This window comes from Catharus ustulatus, chromosome 1 (assembly GCF_009819885.2).
Source record: "Catharus ustulatus isolate bCatUst1 chromosome 1, bCatUst1.pri.v2, whole genome shotgun sequence".
Classification (NCBI taxonomy): domain Eukaryota; kingdom Metazoa; phylum Chordata; class Aves; order Passeriformes; family Turdidae; genus Catharus; species Catharus ustulatus.
Window position 1 is genome coordinate 127086094 of NC_046221.1, and position 21043 is coordinate 127107136.

At 38.9% G+C, this 21043-nt stretch overlaps 1 protein-coding gene across 4 annotated transcripts in view; it reads right to left on the reverse strand.

Moving 5' to 3' along the window:
* EYA1 (EYA transcriptional coactivator and phosphatase 1) overlaps positions 1 to 21043 on the reverse strand; it is a 143980-nt gene that overhangs the window by 11168 nt on the left and 111769 nt on the right. For all 4 annotated transcript variants that reach the window (XM_033081624.1, XM_033081615.1, XM_033081606.1 and 1 more), the window contains 4 exons: positions 1390 to 1448; positions 1036 to 1196; positions 724 to 838; positions 301 to 422 (listed from right to left, as the gene is read on the reverse strand). In XM_033081624.1, coding sequence (XP_032937515.1) covers positions 301 to 422; positions 724 to 838; positions 1036 to 1196; positions 1390 to 1448 — 457 coding nt within the window. The remainder of the gene's footprint in view (positions 1 to 300; positions 423 to 723; positions 839 to 1035; positions 1197 to 1389; positions 1449 to 21043) is intronic.

Sequence of the window (21043 nt, forward strand, 5' to 3'; positions counted from 1 at the left end):
TTTCTCAACTGCTACACAGGCCCATAGTTTTGAGAAAATGTGAAATAAAAAGCAACTACATTTCTTTCTAACAGAGACTATACCACTGTTAATAGAGCTATACAAAGCTTTGTGTGCTGGATCATCACACATCTGGAAAGCACTTTTAGGATGCTTTAGCAACGTTTCATGAGGATCAGGTGTTACTAATCTCTCTATTTGCTACAGTGGAAGCAAGCTAGAATTAAATATAGACTACAGTATCTTTTTTTTTTAGAAATACAGCTTTAAATGTATCGCAACATGATAAAAATATCTCACCTATTTTAGTTGCACTGTAAATATTCTCTATGGGAAATACAACACCTAGTCCATACAACAAGACTTTTGCCAGAGCTGGAATTAGCTGAGTAGTTGTTACGAGAATGTTCACACAGTTTGTCCTATGGAAGAGAAAATGCAAATATCCTTTTTCAACAAAGCAAAACAGAAAACCACAAAACAAAACAATAGAAGGAAAATATTACCCCTCCCATCACAACCCCTCAATGTTACTATTGCCAATTAAAAATAACATCTCCTTTTTTCACCACCACGCTGAGGAGCAAGGCGCAGCATGGTCAGATCAGAATAAGGGATCAGGATAAGGTCCTCCAGCTTCAGCATTTTGCCCAGCACACCAGACAGCCTCTTCCAGATCATCATCAGACATCCTACAGCTTCCTTCGTACTCTTAATACTCACCTTGAATGAATGAGGGTGAGTGCTTTCAGTGCAAGTGTTAACCAAGAATCTGTCAAAGCTTCAATTTCTGCTCTTAGTTGTAACCAAGCCTCTCTTTTTGCTGGACCAAGCAGACCTGTGGAGTAGACAAGGACATGTCTGCACTGGTATTAAGTAGTGCTCTACCATTTTCCTTTGCTTTCACTAGCTCAGTTTCCTGCACACTGCAAACTAAACAGCTCACTAAACACTACTATGTTAAAAAACAGGAGTAGAAACCAGTTCTTCCCATTTATGACCTCTTTGTTTGTTAGGCACTCCAGAGCCACTTGCCTCCAACATTATTTTTGTAGGTGTTGTATATTTCTTTTACTCGTCTGTAGCGGAAGGCCAGTTTCCGCATCCAGTCCACTCCTCCGCGCACGCCGGTGGCCAGGCACAGGTTGGCACTGGTGGCAGCTGCGGGAAAGCCGTCTGTTCCGAAGTTATATGTGCTAGGCAGAGATAAAAAACCCCACAGATTAATAAAAGGCAAGAGGCTACGCTGAACCGCCAGCTACTCACTTGGCTGGGTTGCAAAGAAGAGAGTTAAAAGAGAGCAGGCTGCTGTGAGCATTCTAGCAGCCCATCACCTGCCCAGGAGGGAATTTGCAAAGCAACTTTTTATCTTAATGAGCTCTCTTGTACCTTAAATCTTGGCCGTTGTCATCCGAAGACACGTCATCAATGTGAACCTGGTCGCATTCCTAAGGTGACAGAAAGATTTTGTAACTTTCTTGATTTTGTAAATCTTGAAAACAAAGCTATTAAAAAATCTACGACCAATCTAGTCATCAGGGATATTTTTAATTGTGGAAATCAGTAGATGGCAGTCTTGTTAAAACAACTATTTTACCTATTCCTTGTGCTCATTTCTTAGAATAAATGCACACCGTCATTAGCTACTACTGTTAAATGGCTTTCCAAAAACACGTTCTTGTGTTTAGAAAGAAAAGTGGTTAAAAACAATTAGCATATGTGTTCCATAAATGTTCTTGTAGCCTTTCAGGTACGTTAAAACATCATGCTGCTCAAAGCTGATTCAGTCAGTGCATAAGTGTAACTGAAACCAGACATTTTGGTAAATGTAACATATTAGAAAAATTAAACCTGATGCTAACCGCCAATGAAATTATGACCTCTGATTGCTGTTGAGCCACACACCAACACAGCCTGAGGCCAGTGTTTCAGAGGAGTGCAGATGAAAAATCTGTTCCTAGTTTGCCATTCATTTGAGAGTTGTGAGTTTCCCTCTTTCTCTTTGGTCTTAGTGCATGAAAGCAGCATGCCAAGATGAAGAAAATCTGAACAGAAATAACCAAATCAAACCATCTTTCTTCAGCAGCTTGTCTGCAAACTAATGCAATACATTAAAAATTAGCTTTGTCCATCACTAAATTAAAAACTGCAATGCACATTGTTTATCCACAGAAAAAAAATTAAAAATTACTATTAACATTTTAACTGTTGGCAGGAAAACAAATAAACCTCTGGCACTCTACATCAATGTCAATTCAATGCTTGTAACAATAATGGATTTCAATTATTTTAATAATTTCCTCTTCTCTCTCCTAATGTGAAGTCCTATAACAAATACAATCTATTTTAAAGGTGAAAATGCTGCAATCCTTTATTTTTGTGTTGCTTTCCTCTGAACAAATTTTTCTCTCTCCATGGATTTGTGAGGAAGGGAGGGAAGATAGAAGTGGAAAGAAACTCAAACCAGCTGTTCCCTAACAGAATTAAAATCATGACCCTCAACCCTTTTTCTAAAACATCTATTTTCCAACCAACCCTCTCCCAGCAAGCAGCAAGCTCCAAGGAGGAAAAGACTTTGACCCTGTAACCTTCTCCTCCTCTCCTGAGGTCAACAACCTCAGATAAGAAAAAAGCTGAAGAAGCCTATGTGGCCTCACATGGTGGTTGTGGATTTAAAAAACATTGGTTTACGAAAAATTCCTCAGAAACTTGAAATGTTTTGAAGAACAAGGTGTGGTCCTTTGCACTTGTACAACATATTCTTACTGTAATGCTTGCTCTTTTGTATCTTATGCATAGGTTGCCATGCTAAAGAGAGGTAGGAGTGACAACCAGCACAGGAGAGACAATACTACATTTGCTCATATTTAACCAGCATACAGTGAATTTCCTCCTCAGGCAGACAAAATGCATTAGATGTACAGACACAGCTGAAACTGCAAGTGTGAGCGTATGTTGCCAGGCTTTGAAAATCAACTTGGCTGAAAAAAGAGCCAGAAGCTTCCTCAGCAAGTTATCAAATTCACATAATTTTTTACTATTTTTCTGTTTAAAACCTAGAGCAAATAGCTTGTCCAAATGCAAACCACATTAACAATTCGAACATGAGCTGAGTGTAAGCTAAAGAAGCAACACCCTCCTGAATCCATTAGTTTCCCACTTTAGTTACTCTTCTACTGCTCAGTAGTTTCTCCTTCCCCAGCTTAGAAAGGACGAATGACAACTGCAACAAGCTGCTGGAGAAGAGGACTCAAAATAGAAACCCGTGGAAAAAACTCCAATTTTTTTAGTAACCACAAAATAAAAGGAAGGAGTAGAAGCTTATCTTCTCAAAGAAGCATATGGAAGAAAGAATAACTCAAAAAATTTCCAAATTCAACTCTGTCAGGGAAAAGACAGAGGCAGGAAGAATGAGACCACTACATCTTAGACACCACAGTTAGTGAAACCTGGGGACATGGAACTTCAATTCACAGCACAAGATCTTGGGACCATCACAAGCCTTGGATCATGACAGACATCCTCCCCTTCTTTCTAACCACCTGCTTGGTAGGTAGAAAGTGAGAACCAGAGTGACACATCAGAAACAGAAACTGTGGGCATAAAAAGAAAGAATTATTTTGGAAAGAAAAGCTCAGAAAATAAATCTGAGACTAAAAACTGGTAGGGCAAAGGTGCAGAAACATTGTCGAAAAAGCAAGAAAAACGAAGAAAATGTCCCAAGTACCACAAATTTTGGACAAAATACAATATAATATAATAAGGGACAGACAGTGTCCTCTTTTGTCAGGAATAAAAGAAGCAAAAAAGTCAGGAGGGGAACAAAGCACAAGAGATACATGTTATAATTTGGAAAGGATTAAAGCCCAATGTGATTGACACTATATTACAGCTAAAGGGAGGTCACAAACAGTGCACGACTGTTTTGTTCCTTTTGAGTGGCAGGGCATGGCTTTGAGGCTAAATGTGAGCTTTGAGTGCCAGGTATTTTTTCACGCTGTCTTGCTGACTTGGACTCTGGGCTAATGAGTGATGGCTGCATTTTTTGACCCCTGAGCATAGCAAGGGAAAACACTTATTTAGCAATTGCTCTTTTAGCAGGGAAATTATTTAGGAGCAATTCTTCAAAGCAGCCAATTACCTGCCCATCATTAATTGATGTGGTCCATCCTTCCATCAGAACCCCTTGTATTTGTTTTCACCTGGTTGGTTTGTGTGGAACATTCTGTTTGTGAGCTACCTGAGACACTGCTTAGTCCTCTGATTAGATACCAGCAAGCACACACACAGTCAACAACTTAAAATAGCAATTAGCTCAATATGCACCACAATCAGGGATATAGCAAAAAATAAAGTTTCCAACCAGAAACCAGAACATTTCCACAACCAGAACATTTCCACAAAAGTATATATATATATACATAGACTCTAAAATCCTCAAGTACTTCTCAGAAAAGCTTCTGTAAGGGGAGCTGACTTACAGCTAAATGGCCATCCAGAAAAAAACAAACAACAAAAAACCAAAAAACAACAAAATTTGTTTGCAGGCTCACAATTTCAAACTTTCACAAATGTATTTGACATTTTTGTGAAATTTTCATAGGAAGTACAGTATTAGAATTCTCCCCCTATTTTCTCTGGCAAAATAATATCTGAAACAAATACTAAAAGTCCCTGTAGAAACACTGTTATTTATGCAGATGTATTTTATTATGACAGAATCAGTTTAGCAGTCAAGTCCAAAGCAGAAAATTAAAATTGTGGGATTCTCTTTCAAAACAGGCTGAATTGGCAAGTAAGGAGCAAAATATCCTGTGGCTTACATATAAAGCTTATGCAGCTAGCTGTGTTTTGCTCCTAAACGTGTTGACCTTGCAACTTCAGTGTATCCAGTTTGAAGGATTTCTTCAGGAGGAACTACAAGTGATAACATATTTATACTGAAGATTTGTATTTCAGTCAGACAGGCTGAGACGCAGCTCTGCACTTCTGGATCAATCACTGGAAAGCAAAATGCACTTGGCATTGTTTAGAAATAATACTTTCAGGGAAAATGGGAGTGTCAGCACGTGTAACCTGGAAAATCTACCAATAGTAGCTTAAGAAGTTACTGCCCATGCTGTCCTTTTTTGCTCTTTCCCACAGCTGGCTTGCATGATCCATGTGTTTTTGTCCCTCAGACCCTTCTGTGCCACAGCTGGTAGCTTAGCTTGAATCTCCTGCAGCAGCTCAATTAAACCAACAGATGCTGCATGGAGTAACTGAGACTTGTTTCTCCATTGCCTTCCATCAGCTCTGCTTTGGGGCACGAAGCAGCAGCAGATAGGTGCTTGCAGGAGCAACTTAAAGCTGCTGCAATCATTTGCTAAGTGAATGTCTCCAGTGAAATGCAGCAAGCCAAAGATAAACAGCAATCAAAAATGAATGACTAGGTGAGTCAAGCCTAAGATTTGTACATGGAAAGCTTATGTCTTCTCCCTCCTCCAGTCCCAAAGCATTTGTTAACTTCTTCCTGCTAAGCTTTCCTTCTTCTCTTTTCTGTTTTTGTATGACAAGCCAAAAACTCCCAGAGATGCTCTGCAGTCATCATTCACAGCTCTTAAAATGCCTGGACCTATGTAGTCGTCTGGAATAATTCCTTTAGACTAACTTAGGATCTTTATAAAGATTCATATGCAAAGCATTAACTTATGGCAGAAATGTTCTGCAAATATTTATATTACTGTGCTCCTTCACTACCACCCGTCAAGTTGTGTACTTCTGCCACAATTATGTAAAATATGCTTCACTACTCAATTTACTGTAGGAAAATTAATAACAATAATAATAAAAAAGAGATTAAGGCTGTTATAATAGTTCTCTTACCCGTGCCAATACTAATGCCAAGTGGAGTGATGCAATCAGCTAGCATGCTGATTCTCTGCATTTCTGTGTTACAAAACTAACAAAAATAAACCTAATAGTTCTGCTGTCTTTGAATAAACACTGACATAAGGTAACCCTGGAAAACTCTGCACATTATAGGGAGGAATAATGTGAATAATATTAACATAACCTCAGAGGGTGCTGAAGTATTACAGTTTCAAATCTGCTGATTATAGCTAAAATACATTTCCACATTTGGTTAATCTTCTTAATTCACCGTGAGAAAACTAACACCACACTGCCAACTAATTGTTCCAATACCTTAGTCTGCAAAGTCAAATGAGAGACGGAAAAAAAACCCCAACCAACAACTGCCCTTCAGAATGAGCTATTTTCATTTTGCCTTTACATCAGCGGGCCCATTGAGACATCCTGGAAGCTGGCCAACTCACAGGAAATGATTGCTGGGATTCTCTGTTCCTCTCATATCTGTCATTACGCAATTATATCCACTGCTCCATTTTCCCTACTGAACAGTAGAGAAATTTGGCCATGTATATGTGAGAACAGATCTAGCAAAACAAGTTAAAGATGCAATCCTTTATAAATGTGATGTATCTGTTAAAAAAAATCAAAAAAATCCCCAAGTGTACACTGCTGTGTTTTTAATGCAGCTTTTTATGACAGCAGTACCTCTGTATATGTCTTTTCCAGGAATAAAATATATACCCTTTCAGTGTATATACCCCTTAAGACTATTACCTACTCCACAAATACTCATCACTCCTATTTCATTCCTATTAGCCATCACAACGTGCTTCTTTGGGAATCACAGAGCTACAGATTGTCAGAATTTTTTTTTTTCCCAGGCAACAATGAGAAATGTCAAAGCTGGTTCATGAACAACCATTTAACACCCCACACCCTCCCCATCTTTTTACTCATAGTTGTGAACACATGCAAGGACCCCAACACTATTTGCCAGCATTTATAAAGCTTTAGAAGTAAACTTCTGGTTTTCACTTGACTAGAAGGATAAAATCTCTGGTATGTGTTGGTTGGAAAATTGAACAATATATACATATTATGAACAGTGCCTAATGCTTCTCTACTGTACTTCTGTGCTTGCTAAATATCCAAAATCCTCTGCACTTCCTTTCAAGCTGAGGTAACAAAGGCTGAAGCGCTGAACTTCCTGAGCCGTCATCGCGGAGCGCTGTTAACGTCCAGCACAAATCCATGTGAAAGAGCAGGGACTGCAGTTCGCAGCTTCTCACCGCTGGCACTCCATTGGCAGGACCTGTCATCTCTGTCTGGCCTGCACTTTGTGACCCTAACATTTTCTCTTCTTTCCCACCACAATTATTCGGCGCTGAAGAAAAAAAGGTGCAGATTACCTGTGGGTCAGGCACAGGATATTAAGAACAAAGAGAGTTCTTGAAATCCACTTCATTCTGTCTGACAATTTGTGGATGAACAGTCAAGGAATTAAATTGGGCTGTGAAGGCTTTCAAAATGCTCCCATTTTAAACTTAAGACTATAAAGAGAAGCTTATAGTGTAAAAAAACCCCACAAAACCCCCATCAAAACTCCCCAAGTCCTATCTTTTATTGTTAAATAGAACATCAGATCAAAAAAAAAATTTATTATGTATACAAACTATTAGCTGTTATAAACACTGAGGACTAAGAACTGAAATTATTTACAAACTCTTTTTCACAGCCAATGACTTTAAAGTACTCCCCTGCAATGAACGTGTAACTCTTTTATAGCACACAATGGATGCCATTCTTTTCTAACAGAAAAAGTGATTAAAATCCTATTTTGCTTGCTCACATCAACAAATGCATTTGGATCAAACATGATACTCCTAAAGTAAACAGTGTCTATTCCAAAAGAAATATAGATCTTATTCTGCAACTTGTGTTTATTGAAGTAGCTATGCTAAAACCAAGGTTTACATTTTCATTTCAACTACACCTTGTAACTGGAAGAATCCAATTTAAAATAAAACATGACCTAGAGAGATATCTATATGGCAACTGCAGTGGATAGCGTGCCTCTCTAACAATCAGTTCTTGCTGCAAATCTGACAAAGCAATTTGTTATTCTATTCTATTATGTTTTTTATTTCTGTATATTTTGCAGGAAAAGTGAAGAGAAGAGGGGGGATGTCAAAGAAAGAATTTTAACAGTAGACAGAAATAGCTAAATAAAACTGAAGTGTACCTGCTTGAAGAGTCTGTGTCATTCCTGGAGAAAATGGTGTTATGTTCAAAGTGTCAAAATATCTTTATTTTAAAAGGCCAGCACTTCACATGTAAATACTTTCTTTATGATATGTTTCTATTATCTGATAATATATACTTTGGCAAAGAGAAAAAAATTCTGTGATTAATGGGAGACAACGAAAATAAAATATGAGGACATTTTAAGAAGTAAAAAAGCCTGAATCTCATCAGAATGTAATGAATTATTCCCAAGCTCATTAATTTCAAAGTATGCTCTTAGGAAAATACACATTTTGTTGAAACTACACAATAAAGATTGTGTAGATATTAAAATATATTTAAATTTTAAAGAACCTAAAAATTAAACTTACAAAAAGAATGATTTTTCCACAAAAGCCTTAAAATGTCTCATTTCTCTGGAAAAGAGGGGTTCATGTGGAAATTTTCACAAGATGTTCTAAGCTGTGTCTTTCCAAGAACCACACAACCAATTCATTCAAACTTGCAGGGCCTTGATGCTGTTGATAATATTCTAAATGCATATGATTAAAATGAAAGCTGCAATGCTTTGAGTGAGTGAGTCTCTCATCTTTGTAATTGAGATAAATGAGACAAATCCAAGGTTTAAAATTCTCTCTGCCGACCTCGCCAGTGTGGACAGTAAAAACATTTTCTTCTGTGAGCAGCCTGAAGACCTTTCCAGAACACTTTGAATTTTCTCTTTCCTTTTCTTCCCCACTCCCAGTGTTGTGGGGCAGATGTTGGTCCCTGTGCTGCTGCTCAGTGGCAGAAGTAGGGAGTGAGCTGAGCCATCACTGCCCTGCCCAGCCAGAGCAGAGGACAGCTATCCTTTGTCAGAGCTCTAAGAGTGCCAGCTAGAGAGATAAGAGTGTTTGTGCCACCTTACAGCCTGTGGTGGTTTAACCCCAGCTGGCAACTCAGAGAAAAGCAACAGAAAGGTGAATAAAGTGATAAAGTGATGCTATGAGCATGGTAGGTCCTGGGTATTTCAGTTCAGCTGTACATCTGCAAAGAACAACCCACAACCAACAACAATGTGATCCTCTTGAGAAAGGAAATCATATAAGCTCTATTTTTAGTGGCACCTAGCATGAAGGTATTTGTCATTTGCCATGTGAAAGAAATTAAGTGGTTAATAAATTGCATAAGCCTATAGGAATGGTCTTCTCAAGTGAGCAAAGGAGGTATTTGTTATTCTTTGTAGCTCTAACACTCAGGAACTACAGCAGCACATTCCACAACAGCCAGGCATCTTGCATTTCAGATGGGTTGAGGCTTTTAGCTGTGTTTTGCACACACCAGCAAAGCCACAGTTCTGCCTGAATGAGGACTTTGTTTTGCATTTTTGTTCATTTACCTACAGCTACATGTGTGATGTAATTTAGTCCCACATTCATGAAGTGGAACTTCATGAACTTTCTGCAAGTCACCCATGGTAGCAGTATCACATAGATGAGAAACAATTTCCTCATACACATATTAGGGAAAACTCTGTGCCGTGATTTGTATTTCCTTTCCTCTCTCTACCCTTCCTTCCTGCACTGCAAGCGAGCTGCTCTTGAGTTGCTACTGTGGAAAATTAAATGCAAATAGATGGGCTTTGTGTCTCAGCCTGAATGTGCACTGGGAACTGCTGTGATGCCTGCTGGAAGGGAGTTCAAAGTGTGGATGGGTTCCTTAGAAAGTGAACTTGTCTTTGCCAACTCTTCATAGAACTCATAGTACTTTAAAAATAAGTTTTATATCTCAAAAAAAAATTTAATGTTGTTAAAAGGTTTTGGAATAATTATATTTGGCTTTCCCAGAACTCTCTGTTGATGAAGAAGAACTATCAGAAGTTGAATCACATGCTTCTCATAAAGCATCCCTAGCCACTATCTGGTCAGGAGGTTCCCATTACAGACATTACAAACATTGGGAGGAGGTGAACCCTTATTTCAACCAAATGAGAAAAGTAATTTTTGAATAGATATTCCTCTGTAGGGGCCTGATGACTCCACTCTGGGTGACCAAAGATTTGTTCAGCTGCCATCCTTATGGTATTTGGGGGTGGGAAGAAAAGAATTCAGTCAGCTCTGTTTGAAGCTTTCTTCTCCCTGAAACCACTCCTTGTATCTCACCACAAACAAGACTTATTCAACATTCTTTCCTGTAATTGCTTGTTTTTTTGACTCTGATGGCCCAGAAATCTATTTACAGTATGTTCTACAGTCCTTTCTATGTTTGGTGTTTTTTATTTTAAGAAGTGACCTCAGGTGTTTCTTACTCAACATCTCGCTAACCAACTAGGAAATTAAGAGCCAAGGGATCACTAAGATTTGCAGGATCTATCCTCCAATCACAGCCCAATCCGACCAATCCTGCCAAAATCACATTCGTGCCTCAAGGAAAACAGATATTTCTCACAGCAGTAGAACTAGACCTAGAGGTCTGAATATGAGCTTCTGTCCATTGTTTATTGCTAAATGGAAATAACAATCACAAGTACCTATATTCAACATTCACTAAGGGCTGATTCCACTTTCAGCTCATCTTTAACTATTGTACTCTTTTGAAAACTCTTCTCAAGTAAAAAGTTTTTCTTTCACAGATTGTTTTAAAAATATTTCTATAGAACAAACATTTCTTAGAATATTAAAGAATACACATACTAGTCTTCTATTTTGAGAGAATGTGAAATGCAATTTTCTAAGAAATTTATTTTCTTTGGCATCATCCTGCTCAATATTTACTTTTAGGTCAGTAAACCTACCCCTTTATCTCAACAGTGGCTGACCTCCACCTATCAACAACACAGTTGCTTTATACTGGATATTTTTTCTTTTTTTACACACATTGACACATCTAGGTTGGTTTTCTTCTTTGCTGGCACATCATTGGTGATCCCAGCACAACAAATAAAATTAATGCCATAATGAAAAAATTTGAGGTTTTGCAATGCTCCTAGACAAGTTTGCAAATGAAATGCTTTAAATAGAACTGGGGTAATTGTCCATGAGGAAAACAAAGAATAGGAAACACTCAAAGCTGTTGTGTTTGCTTCTTAAAAGAGCTGCTATCTACTTTATTTTAATAAACCCCAACCAAACAATATAAATATTTCATATTCCAACAACTTAACTTCTAGGAAAGGTGGAACAACTAAAACCCACAAAGTTGTTGTATGGTTTTATGTTAATAGTAACATTAATATTGCTGTATGGTTAATATTCTATGTAACTTTAATCCTCATTTTGAATGGAAGACAATACCAGCTCTAGTGCTTCAGACTGAATCAGTGGGTTAATCTTTTTAGCATGCTGAAAACTGATCAGAAACCAAATGTAAATGGGATAACTGTTAATACTAAGTTCATCAATATTTTAGTTCATTCTCCATCAAAATTTTCTTCTAATAAAATAATTTCAAAAACCATAAAGATGTAAAAAATAGACAAGTGATACCAGAAATAGTAAACTTTATAAAATCATTAATATAGAAAATAATTATGAAATTATATTAAATTCTAATGGAGTTTTTTTTTCTTCTTTCTCCTGAATTATTTTAATTCATATATACCAATATTTTTTCTTCTGCCATGGACTTTTGTAAAATTTTGAGGTAATTTTACTGATTTCTGAAGCATTTTTTCATACCCCTGCTACTGAAAGCCTAGAAGTCTCCCCTGCTTTATGGTCAAGAAAAATGAGCTATTAAACAATACCCACAATCACAGGTAACATGTTTTGGAACAGCAGTACTTAGAGGAGCAATACTCTGATTTACTGTTGTTCTGATTTCTTCTTTTTCAATGGGTTACCACATCACTTTGTAAACATAATTTGTCACCAACACCAGCCAGAGTTCTCTGTAGCTACTTTTTGCCTTTCTTTCAGATCTGTTATTCCTGCTGAGAGAATCTACTAAAGAAGAATTTTTCATACTGACACCAACTGTAGTCTTGCTGTGAATAACCACATTCCCATAAAAATCATTCCATTTATTGCAAAGTTGTTGGCAGACCATAGGAATAATAGTCAACTCAGGAAACCTTTTATCCTGAAATCACACAGCTTAACCCTTTGCATGACCACATACAGCTCATACATAAAATCTATATTACCACACTGCTATTTAATTCCTTAGTAAAAGGTTTTCTGTTGTTAGCAAGTTTTATTTTTTTTTTTCACAGTACTTCATTTAAGTAAAATTTAAATAATAATTTTAAAAATACTGAATTTGAATTAGGCAGTATACAGGTTTTTTTTCTCAGTGTATATTATTATATTAAAAAATTAGAAACTTTTTCCCAATACATGAAACATTACATACCATTTGAGTGCGGTTTTGATTATAAAGTAAAAATTGCATTCATACAAAACTTTTCTTGTTTTTTCTACCCTCCTATGGTAAACAAAGATTTATACATTTACAATATAATGAAAAAAATTGCAAATAAAATCTGTTTGCTTTACAATATTTTGTGGAAGATACTTCTGCTAGTCATTATATTTGCTGAGTTAAATACCAAACTAATGGAGATTAGATTCAGGAAAGAGATGTTAGTTCTGTTAGTTAATCCTCTTGACAGTTTGGGAGTCAGAGGTTGTATTGCTTGCATTCAAATTTCTGTCTGAATTTATTAAACTGATGGAACAAAAAAAAAAAGGTGGTATATGTTTTCACTGTCTATTTTGTTCTGCTTATAAATCCTTGTTTGTAGGTAAGCACAGCTTGATTTATGCCTTATTCATTTGACCAAGGCAAAAATGGGAGTTTTGGACTTGTGAACACATCTTTAAGAAAAATATATACATTTCGTTCCAATAAATGAATTTTAAAAATTATATTTTTAAACTTTGCAAAGTCAAAGAAAATCCCTAGAAACCATCTTTCTCACATTCTAACTGCTGCTACAAATGTCTCTCCCCCTTGCCCACCAGTGCTAGGGAAAGAGTTATTCCCCTGGGTATCCAGTACAGTCCCAATGAGAATTATACAAATATGCAGAAGACAAAGATGAGATCTTTTAACTGATTGAAGGGATTTTATGCAGTTTGGAAAAGTATCATTTGCTTAGATAAAGCTGATTTTTCTCCTGACAGTGTTTCAGCTGAGCCAGTCTGTCCCTGCTGTCAGTGAACACAAGTGAGCTCTCTCATCTCCTGACTGCACAGTGCTACAGGTAACCTTCACACAATGCCTGGACTGCCTTGTTCCAGCTGGGTGAGGATCTTGGAAAATCCAAAAAAATAAAATCAATGCTCCTTTCCTTCAGTACCTTATTGTTTCTTTTGTTACAATTTTTGTTTACATTTTTTTAAAATCCTTGTTAAAGCCTCATGCTCCAACAGCACACTTTAAGGTAGTTTTAGTCTACTGTAAGATCACCCAGCTTCTTGAACATATCTAAAGAAAAATTCTATACATGCAATTAACAAGAGTCAAATTTTTATTTAAAACACAGAAAAAATGTAGTGATACTGCAATGAGTAAAGGAAATAATGCTCTCCCCTTTCTTTACAGTTTCATTAGACCATTGAACTGGATGAAATTCAGATAGAGGCCTTATTGTAACCACACTGAAACAGTAGAAATCTCCTGAGACTGTGAAACTCAAACATTTTGGGAACCAACTTCAAGCACTCCTTTCGTGCTTTTAAAAGAAAATGAATGAAAGAAACTTCTTATTTTTTTTCCCTGTGGAAACATTTTAATATAATTGCTACCAAAAAAACAAAACAAACAAACAAACAAAACAAGCTAAAAACCCAGCAGAGATATGTTTAAAATTCCCATATATGCATATTTTCTTAACATTTAATCTTCAATCATAGCACTCACACATAACCACACCAGCACAAAGGGCTTTCATGATATCAAACAACTTGTAAACAACTTTGTAAATCCATGCCAAAATTAAACCTAGGCTGGCAAGACTGATAGAAACCACCAGCCATGCATATTGCTAAGATGCTTAAGCTGTGGTTTCAAATCTCTGTACTTATGTGAGGATTGGCTAATGTACTCTCATCCCACAAAATAGCAGATAAGGATGACACTTAGTTTCACCCAGCTTTCCTGAAATAATTACATGACAGAATTCCCAGAGACTAATCCACTCAAAAAAAAATCAACCTGAATACTTCAAATCTGAGAATTTAAAATGAGATTTTAAAAAAACATCAATCAGGAGATATTTTTTCTAAAGGTGACTATTATATTCTCTTCAGTTTGCCTTCTGGGTTTTTGAAGTGGAAGAGTCCAATGACAAAAAAAAATAGTTTGCCACAAAGTAGTGGAATCAGCACAAAATAACTGCATTACGTGAACAGAAAGGGCAGGCTGGGAAAGATATTTGACTGTAAATTAATGTTGATCTTAGCTGGAATAACTTGCACTCTTTAGAACTTGCAGCTGCACCAGGGACTTGACTGGCTATATGAGATTTTACACATCTGTCAGCTTAATCAGAGACCAAAATACAAATCTACTGTTCAGGAATGTTATTTGAATTTAGGAAACTTTTTAGATTATAACTAATAATGGAATACTTAGTTTTATTAACAAGTCTTGACATCTATAGTAGTAGATAGCATTTTGTTGAATGTTATCAAATTCAAAATATTTAAATAAAATGTTAAAAGAAGTTGTTGACATCAGTTCCATGAAATAATAAAAGACAAAGTGAAGCCTCTGTACACAAGAATAAAAGAAAAACAATACAATAATTAGTATATTAACTGCTTTTACCATTAGTATAAACTATTTATTAATTTATTTGACATTACTGCTCTATTGTTTCAGATAATTTAACTCATAAAATGAAGCTATTCAAATCTGAAATGACAATTCTGGCACAGAGGCCTTCAGGATGAATCACATCATTACCTAGTTTTGGATCTAAGAAGATGAACCATCAAGCAGTGTATCTGTGCTTAGGGAACGATTTGCACTGTAGAGAAGCTCTGGGGCACATATCAGCAATTTGCACCCTCTCAAAAATTAAAAATCATTAAGGGCATTTTTAAATGTCAGCAATGTAGCATAAGCCACTGTTTAGAAATCTGCTAATGATTGCGAAGTTCTCAGTCTGTTACAGCTTTGCATCTCTTAATTTCCATCAAGTCTTAGGCTTTTAAAAACAACTCTATTGTTTCACTACTGGCTGTAAGAGAATTTTCAAAGTGCTGTCTCATGTCCTTCATTACATAGCAATCTGCATGCTGCCTTCCAGAGCCTGCCCCTGCAGCCCAGCACTGAGGTTTCTGCTGCAATTAAAGCTGACACATGTGAGGTAGATCTGGGATTCCAGTAACACACCCTGCCTACATACAGCTTTAATACAGGTATTGCACCTGCCCATATACAGCTTTGATACAGGTGTTGCAATGGCTTCCAGGTACCTTAGCAGTGTCCTCCAAAACACAATCTCCTGACTAACTGATCCTAAATCTGATGTTTCAGATTCTGCAGAACCTAGCTGTAATGGGCAGATACAATTGCTACCTGAAAAGCATGACAGCATTTGGTATTTTATTTCCTGGGAAAGGGACAAGAATGTTAGTTCTGTCACTGGAAGGAGCATCTTTAAATATCTAATTTGGAAAAATACGTAGACAAAACATGTTTTGTTATTTTGATAGAAATTACTTTCAGCATGCCATCTTGGAGATGGGTCTCATACCACTAAAAATTAGCTTGCTGCCTACCACAAACCTTTTTGCACTAGCACTGACAAGTGGGATGCCATCCAGAGGGACATTGACAGGCTTGAGGAGTGGGGTAATATGAATTTCATGAAATGCAATTAAGTGCAAGGTATTACAGCTGGAGTGGGACAATCACCCATATCAGTACAGGCTGGTCAACAGAGAGAGTGTGTGGTAAACAGAGAGAGTAGCCCTGTTAAGAAAGACTTGGGGATTCCAGTGGATAAAACCCCCTGGATGTAACCTGCACACCAGAAAGCCAACAGTTCACAGGGTTACACCAAAAGAGGCCTGAAGAGCAGGTTGAGGGACGTGATTTTCCCCATTCCCCTTCTCTTCCCTGGTGAGATCCCACATGGAGAACTGCTTCCAGTTCAGGGGGCCTCAGCACAGGAAAAAGAGGCAGGCTGTGAAGTCAGGCTGAGAGAGCTGGGGTTGTTTAACATGGAGAAGAGAAGGCTCTGGGGTGATCTTATTGTCGCTTTTCAGTATATAAAGTGGATTTAGAAGAAAGATGGGGACAGACTTTTTTACCAAGGTTTGTATTGATAGGGCAAGGAATAAGAGGTAATGATTTTAAACTGAAAGAGAACAGATTTAGATTAGGTACATGGAAGAAAGTCTTTACTGTGAGAGTGGTGAGGTACTTGAACATGTTACCCAGAGAAGTTGTGGATGTGGATCCCTGCAAGTTGGATGGGGCTTTGAGCAATTTGGTCTAGTGGAAGATGTCTAGTGGAAGATGTCCCCGACCTGTGGGGTTGGACTAGATTATTGTTAAAGGCTCCTTCCAAACCAAACCATTCTGTGAGTCCATGAAATGCTCTACACTAAACTGGGAAATTTGCATATCCATGTATTTCTTCACAAAGCATGCCTGTCTAGTCTTTAGCTGATCCGCACTACCGCAAAACAAAAACAAACAAACAAAAAACATCCCAAAACAAAAAAACCCTCAAAAACTCCAACAATAGTAAAGAAATTAGATACAACTGAAAACTGGAAAGCTTTCTTGGCTATTTGTAATTGTTTTGTAGTTTTTTTAAGTTGTTTGAATACACATACTTCTTAATTGTGTCAGTAGAGACAGAAGTTGTGCCAGTATATTCCTGAGGACTAATATGTTAAACAGACCAAGCTGAAGCTTTGTTAGAAAGCCAGCTACAACTGTACAAAATAACAACAGCTATAATCACCAGAATCACCAGCTGTTTTTCTCTATTGATTACTTTATGACAGAATTATGATCCTTGTATCTGTAGATATCATCCTTATCATTACCATGATGAGAAGACTAAGGCACAGTGATCAGGAATTACAAAGTATTGGCAACCACAAACCCAGACCTCTGTTGTTTCATCTACATAAATATGTATGTAAAATATGCACCAGAGAAGATGCATAGCCAGCAAAGGCTTACCCTGACAATGTTCAGAGCTTGGAGTACAGCTTTAGACACAAAATTACCTTGATCTGATTTTTATTTTGTGGGGAAGTTGAGAAAGCTTTTCTCTCTGGTAATGGTGTCTCACAATCCTGTTTCTGCACATCCTTGGTCTGACTGCAGCTCCCCCAACTCCTATCACTGACTGTGGATCTCCACACAATATAAGTCTAAATCTAGGCAACGTCATACCTGTCATGGCTGTCCAAAGCTGGATCCATGACATTTCTTCAAGGTGTGGAAGAATAAATGATGCATTTCTACACTGCTAATAGTGGCCAGCCTGCTCTCCCAGCTTGCTTTGGAGCTTGCTCAAAATCTGCACTTAAGAGCTGGCTTGCATCCAAGCACTTCATTTGTTAGATTATTTGAATCTAAGACCAGATGTGCTAAAATGCTTTCAGAAAGAAGAGCATTTTGCCCTACAAGTCATGGTTCTTTGAGATGTACAATAACCTGCATACAGCAAGCCTGCTGAACGCAGTAATGAATTCAATGATGTGTATTATCATAATGCCCAGGATCCCAAATCATGCTTTGGAGTGCTACTGTGCTAAAAGTTACCAGCCTGAGCCTGTGGTATATCAAAGTACCCAGGTCTGAGGGGAAATAGTTTCCCTTTCTCCTTCAGATTAAAGAAAGAGAACATATGGCTGTGTTGCTTCAAAGGCATTCCTACAGGGCACGGCGTGGTACACTGGGGACGTAGCTGTGTGCACGGTCACTGAAGGACCTGTGAGGAAAGTCACTTAGTCTCCTGTGGTGTTACTGATACCTACAAAGGAGAAATTTTCAGGCTGATGAAAAGAGGATATATGTCCCTGTCATGAAAAAAGGTCTCCTTGAGGGCCAGAAGTGATTTATAGGGTACATTTGTTTCCAGCAGCAGGAAAGCAGCCAGGTTTCACCTGTAAGAATTGAAGGCAAAGGCCAAAAAGTAACTAATCTTCAAGGAGTTCTGCTCCATGATCTGGCTTTATGGATACTGTCCTGGGTATTAGTTGTTCCCTTTCTTATCCATGAACTCTGACAATGATCTCCCATTTTGGAATTCCCTGTAGTGCCTGGTGTTAGTACAGAGTGTATCACCATCTGCTTTAGTGACATGGGAGTCTGCCTTGCAATGTGGACCTTAGTGGTCCTTTATTTTCCTTTAGGGAACAGGAGGGCTCAGCACACTGCTGGGTGTCAGACATCTCCATCACATTTCAAGTACAAAATCAGTCCTCCACACAGTCTTGAGCTTGGAAAGGAATAGGAGAGAAAGATAGACTTGATAAATACCCATAGTCTAATGACTGGGGGCCACAAACAAGAGCAGGAACTTCCACTTAGTGAATTATACAACCCCCAAAAAGCAGGTTTTTTTTAAAAAAAATTGATAGTTAATTTCTCCCTATCAACTTCTAGATCTGAGTAAATTCAAGCTAGCAGTTACAGACCTTTTGGAGTCCTGGAAGGATTTATTGCCCTGTGGGTGGAAGGAGGAGTTTTAAAAAGCAAACACAGAGCATGAGAGTGCAACGACATAAATGCTGTTTATTCTCTCCTTTAAAATATGAGAATATGTTTCTCTGGAAGACAGCATCTCAATGCTTCATTAAAGCTGGAAATGTTCCCATATGTGTAAAATGCAGAATTTGTAAAATGCTTCTGTATTAATCTAACTTTATTTAATGGAATGAAGAGGCAGAGAGATGGGCTGCACTTGTGCTGCTCCTTGGTGCACTGTCCGTGTGCACTCTTCCAGGGATGGGGCATACACCACTTCCCTGGGCAACCTGTTCCAGCGTCTCATCAAGCTCTAAAGACTTTCTACCTAATCCAAACCAACCCTCTTCCAGTTTAAGGCCATCAACCCTTGTCCTGTCACTACACAATGCCTCGTAAAGTCCCTCTCCTGTTCTCTCCTCTATACAATAAGGTTTTCCTGGAGCCTTCTCTTCTCCAGGTTGAACAACTCTAACTCTCTCAGCCTTACCTCATAGCAGAGGTGCTCCAATCCTCTCATCACCTTTGTGGCCTCCTCTGGACTCACTCTATGCCCTTCCTTAGCTGGGGTTCCAAAGCTGGACATAGTACTCCAGGTAGGATCTCAGGAGGGCAAGTAAAGGGGGGCAACCACCTCCTCAACCTGCTGGTCATGCTTTTGATGCAGCCCAGGACACAACTGGCTTTCTGGGCTGCAAACGCACATTGCCAGGTCACATTTAACTTCTTGTTTAGCTTCTTTCCTTCAAGCCTTTCAAGGTCCCTCTGGATGACATCTCTTCCTTCCAAAGTGTTGACCACATCCTCTTTGTTGGGGGCCACCATTCCTTAGCTTGGAGGATCAATCCTTGAATATTAAACACTTCCCTTGGGCCCTTCTTCCCTCAAGGGATTTATCTCATGGTGCTGCCAGGTAGATTGCTGAAGAGGTCAAAGTCTTCTGAAGTGCAGGATTGTGAGCTTCCTGTGCACCCTCCTTGCTGCCCCAAGTATCTTAAAATTCACCATTTCACAGTCACTGCAGCCAATCCTTCAGCTTCATATTCCCCACCGGTCCTTCTTTCTTGGTAAGAACAAGGTCCAACATAGCACCTCTCCTTGTTGTCTCCTCCATCACTTGCAGAAGGAGGTCATCATCAACGCGTTACAGAACCTCCTGGATTGCTTATGTTGCACCTTCAAGAGACATCTCGGTGGCTGAAGTTCAGCATGAGGACCAGCAATTGCTAATATGAGGCTGTTCCTTCCCGTCTATAAAGAGCCTCATCCATTCTTCCTGCTTAGGAGGTCTGCAGCAGGCCCCCACTTAATGGCACCTGTTCTCTGCTCTCCCTTTAATCCTGACTCATGAGCTCCAGTCAGCTCCTTACCTATTTCCAGGCAGTGCTCCATGCACTCCAGCATTGACATCCACTGACACAGAGGGTTACAGGCTCTCCTCATCTCTCCTTCCTAAACATCTGGCATATTTTCATTCCAACATTCCAATCACAAGAGTCATCCCACCAGTCTCTGTGATGGCAATAAGATCACAGACCTGCAGGCAAGCACATGCCTCTAACTCCTTTACTCCTCAAGCTGTGCGTGTTTGCACAGAAGCATTTAGATGGGCCCCTGATGATGCCAACTTACTGGCTAGAGTGGCTGGAATTCCTTTGCGCTGTTCTTCAAGTGTTCTGCTGATTGTGATCCCTCTCCAGGCTTTGGGCACCTATGACTGCCACAGGTATCAGACTGGTAGGAATGGGACAGATTAAGGTTCCTCTCCTGCAGCAACTGTAGTTTAAAGCCTTTGACTGAAGATGCTCTCCTTCTCTGTCAGATGGAGCCAATCAGCTCCACCTGGGACCCCTTTGGCAGGCAGGTCTGCTGTCCTGTCCCTGCCCCAGGAGAAACCCCTATTTGCTTTCTGCAGTGTGAGTTCTGCACTGCAGTGTGTCCCTTCAGCAGCCCTGTGTGTGGAGGCACTGGCCATGGTCAGGACAGATGGTGCAGATCCCCATCAGAGCCGCAGCCTTTGCTCCCAGATGAGTGCCCACCATTCTGCCTTGGCAGTCAGGTAGGAGGAGTGCCCCTGACCTGTGCAGATGGCTACAGAACGGTGCTCGTTGTTGGTAGACTTCACATGTCCTCTCTTGGCCATGGAATGTCCCTCCTCTGAGTCTTCCCTGCTGAGCAGATGCCACACCATGACCTGTCTGCCTGCCCTGGCCATGGTGCTCACTACGGTGCCTACTTTGGGAAGAGGGACTGGCCACCATGACTGCTGGCCTGGCACATGCCAGGACAGTAAGCCACT